This window comes from Octodon degus, unplaced genomic scaffold, assembly GCF_000260255.1.
Source record: "Octodon degus isolate 3935 unplaced genomic scaffold, OctDeg1.0 scaffold00188, whole genome shotgun sequence".
Classification (NCBI taxonomy): Eukaryota; Metazoa; Chordata; class Mammalia; order Rodentia; family Octodontidae; genus Octodon; species Octodon degus.
Genome location: NW_004524764.1, coordinates 4768814 through 4774311, shown reverse-complemented (window position 1 = coordinate 4774311; position 5498 = coordinate 4768814). Strand labels below are relative to the sequence as shown.

The window sequence follows — 5498 nt, the reverse complement described above, 5'->3', positions numbered from 1 at the left end:
TACTGGATGGTTAAGACCAAGGTAAAGCAGGACCTATGCAACAAGAGTTGTAGCTTTTTAACCTCTGTGTTTTAAATAAGCTCTGAAATAATTTTTAAGAAACATCTAACTCTTTCATTTAGTATCTGTAAGCGCCAACAATGTTTTAGACACTAGCACTCTTTCACAGGTGAAAAGGAGCGTGTCCATGCAGCTTAACAACTGAAAAACAGCATACAATGGGATCCAGACCTGAGTGCCCATTCTACTTGCCTAACAAGTCTGATAGAACTGGGATCAGAGGGTTTGTTTGTGTACTGGAGATTGAATCCAAATCCTATTAACTGAGTTGCATTTCCAGCCCTTTATAAATTTTGCGTTAATTTTAAGACATAGTCCTCACTCAGTTGCTAAGCTTTCCAAACTAGAATTGAATTTATGACCCTCCTGCCTCGCCTTCCCAAGATTCTGGGATTACATGAGTGCACCATCACGCCCAGCTAAAGGATGTGTGTTTTTAATGAGTTTTCTAAATGATTTTTATGATTAGTAAAGCTTGCAAATTATTAGTCCACACTAAATTTTTCTTTCTTTACTTATTTGTAGTGTTAGGGATTGAACCCAAAGCCACACACTATCCTATCCAAAGCTTTTAAATTAATTTTTAAAGTACATATATATTTATAGAAATGATTTGAAGGAAAAACAATAAAAAGTCAACAGATGTAGTTTGTTTTGAGTGACCAGGTTATAGGGAATTTTGTTTTATGCTTTTTAAAGTTTATATTACTGTCACACATTATTAAAACGTAAACATGTATTTTGTATTTCCTCCCATTCTCCTGAAATACAAATCATAATATAATTCAAAATAACTATGAAGCTAATATAAAGGATAAAATAGAGGAAATTCATAATGTGCTAGTATGCATTTTAATATAAAAATCTTTGAACAGAGATTAGTCATAAAGCTGAACTTACACAGATTCCTACTATGGTTGAGGGTTTATGTGGGGTACTTTAAGCAACTCGGAATAATCTTCTGAATATCAATATATATCACAGTTGTATTCCTAGAAAATCCATTATATATTTAAATTATGTGAAAAACATTTAACATGTGATATATAGGTTCAAAGCTCATGTAATTACAGCTTTGCTTTAATTGCCAGGGAAATCTTTCAGCACAAAGAATAGATCTTTCAGTACAATCTGCACATGGCAGTGTTGTGAATCCTGCCAGAACCTCCTCCAATCACTACATTTTAATATTCTTAACTATCATCATGACAATCAGAGTGTCTCCTAAAAACTTCCTCAGTGCCACTTAATAGAAAAATTTGTCTTCTAGTTAAACCCAAAATCTGAACTACCGTCATATAATAACTTACTAGGTTGATGTGGCATGGCTTTTTCCACAGTTGTGTCCCCAGTACCATGTCACACAAAGTACTGGTTATATTAAGGAAAATGTGAATAAATGAAAAAAAATATGATTGCCAGCTGACTCAGTTGTTCTAATAAGGATTTGTTCTAGAGGGAATAATAGTGGTTGAAAGTCTAACAGACTTTCATCTAAACCTTGCTCCTGTATGACTTAGCTCCTTAATCTTAGGAAAGTTATATACCTTGCCTCAAATTCCTCACCTGAAAAGTGGATACCATATGGAAGTTGTGAGGTTTAAATGAAATTAAGCCTCAATAACCTTCAGTGATCATTTGCATGTGCCCTAGACATTTTCCTTCCATCTGCCCTATTTCTACTCCCCTGCACATGCATGAAGATTTGCATACTCTCAGAGAAGTAATTTCTTACTCGTATGTTCTCATACTTTTCACTGGCATCTAAGTTAAATCTGTTCTGTCAAAATGTGCCTGTCTCCTCTTACTTTTAAAAGATTGCAGGGACTCAGGTCAATAATTTCTGACATTGCCAGTTAAACAGAAGACCCAATGCTATTATGGGCTACTGGACTCTTTTAGAATATTTTGCTGAGTTTACACACCTATAATATTCAATAACAGAACTTAGAAAAAATGGGGTATACCAATGAATGTCCGTTTTGTATCTGTGTATTCATAGTGGTTAGGATAGATATATAGTTGCATTCTCTTAATGAATAGAATGATTTGTTCTAATGGTGTTTGTAAATAGGATCACAAGTCCTCATCTTGTACAGCAATTAACCACTAAGAAGAATATATGCAGTGTATTATTTGTTGAAACTGTACTTCCGATTTGATTTGAAACTGTCTCATTGCTATCTGTTTATCAATAAAACTGGAAAAAAAATAAAAATAAATAAATAAAAGATTGCATAGAAAGGGAAGCCCATCACACATGGAGTACTTTGACCCAAATGCGCAAAGCTGCAAATGGAGAACAGTCACAGAAAGAACAGGTTTTGCCCTTGAGTTTCTACTTTCCACTGGTACAAATTAAAATTGCTTGAAAACATTATTCTTTCTTCTTGAATAAAATAATCTAGCAATGGCTGGAAGACTAGAATGTTGCCTATGGCCATGCCTGCCATACACAGTTATCTTGGATTCTTTTACTTATCACTGAATAATTTAAATTTCTTTTGACTCATGTAAACAACTTAGACGGAAAATCCATTTCCAGTGGCAGCTTGCCAACAATCTCTGGACTGTGGTTCATTTACTTCTTGGTTGAGGAACAAGAAAAGTTTTCCATCCTTGCTGTTTTCCACCAACTGCATATTTGCATCATGTGTTTTGCCTTTGGCTCATCTTCCCTGGAAAGGGTAGACTAGAAAGAAGCTAGAGACGGATACACTACCAAGTAAATTACCTGCTTTCTTCTCTGTGGTAGGAGAGCGCAGTAACCAGTGCCCCTCCGGCTTTGCCTTAGACTCTGTTGGACCCTTTTGTGCTGGTAAGTAGAAATATAAATATATAAAACATTTTCATAAAATTTTCATTAAAGGATGTCATTTAATGGTCATTAATTGCCATTTTGTTAAGCAATTAATTATCAGAGTATTCCCATTAGTGTCTCACTTGACGGCTGAGGATATTGAGATGTAGAGGTTAAATAAACTATTTAGGGTAACTTGAGAGAAGGTGGCAAAACTAGAATTGAAGTGAAGTTGTATTACAAAGTCTATGCTTTCTCTGTTTGACCATGGTCAAGTGTATCAGGGGCAGTGACCAACTACAGAGGCAGAGTGAGCAGAGAGACAACACTGAACCCCTTCTGGTGGCTTGATTGCACTAATATGAGAGGACAGAGGTCCAACATGAAGTCACCAAGTTGCAGAACTGCTCAATCATAGGCCAGGACAGGGCTTTTGGACATGTGGCTAAGGGCTCAACCAACTTTGTCCCACCATGTACCAGTGGCAGAAGAATCGCAAGCAAATGAATAGCTGAGCAAATGGCTTGGGGAGCTCAAATTTTATGCTGTGCTTTTCTTTCATTGATACACAACGGAATATAGTCTAACAGCTCTCAAAGATGATTTTTAGACTGCCCAGGTTCAAATACCAGTTCTATCAAAAATAACCTCTGTGACGTTGGGCAGTTTATTTAACCTATTCGTTCTCCAGTTTTGCATGCAAAATGAGGATAGTAACAAAAATGCTTGTCTCCTAGGAATACTCTGAAGAATGAGTTAAACCAGGTAAAATGTACTCATGTAGATGATTTTAGCTATCATTCTTGCTGTAGAATAAAATGTAAATATCTATTCACTATCAGATAACTTCAAGACCTTAAATTCTTTTTTTTTTTACTTAGTGATTTTATTTTGTAGCACTTAGAGCATTCTCTTATTTTATTTGATTCATATGCAAGTATGTTCACTGGCTTTAATAACTCTAAGAAAGGAGAGATTCCTGCACTGATTGGGCTGCCCTGTCTCCTCTTTCAGATGAAGATGAGTGTACAGCAGGCAATCCCTGCTCCCATACGTGCCATAATGCCATGGGCACCTATTATTGCTCCTGTCCCACAGGCCTCACCATCGCTGCTGATGGAAGAACTTGTCAAGGTAGCCACTGAGTTAAATCCAGTAGATACATTCAAGCGTGGGTTAGGCAGTGTTCAACCCAGAGAAAGCATGGCCCACCAAGCATCTCCGTTTCTGTTGTCTCTGCCCATACCTCCGCAATAAGCAGGAAGGGCTTCATTGTTGAGAAAGGAAAAAAAGGGAATGCTGCTCGGGCATTGCCTTCACAGGAGCACTCTGAGCTGGCATGCTTAGAGCAACTCAGTCAGGATCCTAAGGGCTTCTACTTAGTAAGTGGTCTAATTGACTGGTCAGTTTATGAAGTTGCCACACCCTGCTGTGGTGAGCCTATTGGCTGTTTAACCCACCTGAAATGACTTAAGCAAAAAATGGGCTCCTTTTTATATTGACACAGTGTCATCCATTGTTTTCTTATCCCAGTTTCTTATCCTCATTAGCTCTTTAGGTTGGCGTTTCCCCTACTCACTAATTTAACAACTCGTTCTGCTGCAGATATTGATGAGTGTGCTTTGGGAGGACACAGCTGCCACACAGGCCAGGACTGTGACAACACGATCGGATCCTATCGCTGTGTGATCCACTGTGGAGTTGGGTTTCGAAGAACGTCTGATGGGCTGAGTTGTCAAGGTAGAAAGATGCTGTCTTTTCATCCTTACAATACTAAGAATTAAAGCCTGTGTATGCCCATTAAACTGTCAGGCAACTCCAAGGGTGAGGTGCCAGATTAAAAGGAGTTCCTAAGACAACTTAGACAAGAACCTTAGTTTATAAATTGAACAGCTTGATAAGCATAAAATGTAACAGTCTAAAGCTATTTTTTAAAACACTAATATCTTTATTATGGCATAAAGTAATATTTTATACATTGTTATTTCACAGTAAAAACTTATATACAACTTTAGAGAAACCACTGCACAGATAGCCCCGACATTTATAAAATGTTGTAATTTAAGTCCAGTTAGCTGTTTGACACATAAATTGGAAAATATTTTCTCTGAAGAAAATAACAAAATAGAAAAAAAAAAGAAAGAAAAGAATGTGATGATAACTTATGGGGCCAGGGAGATGGCTCAGTAGAATAAGCGCTTGCCTGGCAAGTGCAAGGGCCTGAGTTCAATCCCCTCTTCTACAAAAATGAAAACAATGTGGAAAATAAAGAAAACAATAAAAATGCCTGTTTTCCAAGTGAGCCCAATAAGCCCATTTAAACCAAAGAGAAGCTGAATTACAGATTTATAAATAAGGTTTGAGTTCTGGGATCCAGAAGAAACATTAGCTTCATTTACCAAAACATTCACATTTTTCTTAAAATCAAACTATATGCAGTGAAATTGCTCTTAATCCTTCCCTTTTATTCTTTATACATGATTGTTCAGTTATCATATTCTTATAACCTATTTATTTCTATTTAAATTTTGCAATGTTTTCATTGTTATTAAAGCAGGCGCAGTATCGGGGCAAAACCAGAATCTAATAAATTAGACACCACGTTGCACGGGTGGGTGGGCTATCATGCAACAGTTTC

The 5498-nt window shown here is 36.8% G+C and overlaps 1 protein-coding gene across 1 annotated transcript in view; it reads left to right on the top strand.

The window, feature by feature from the left end:
• Hmcn1 (hemicentin 1) overlaps window positions 1-5498 on the top strand; it is a 474287-nt gene that overhangs the window by 440204 nt on the left and 28585 nt on the right. Inside the window, exons 97-99 of the mRNA XM_023704108.1 lie at window positions 2816-2878; window positions 3875-3994; window positions 4466-4600. Coding sequence (XP_023559876.1) covers window positions 2816-2878; window positions 3875-3994; window positions 4466-4600 — 318 coding nt within the window. The remainder of the gene's footprint in view (window positions 1-2815; window positions 2879-3874; window positions 3995-4465; window positions 4601-5498) is intronic.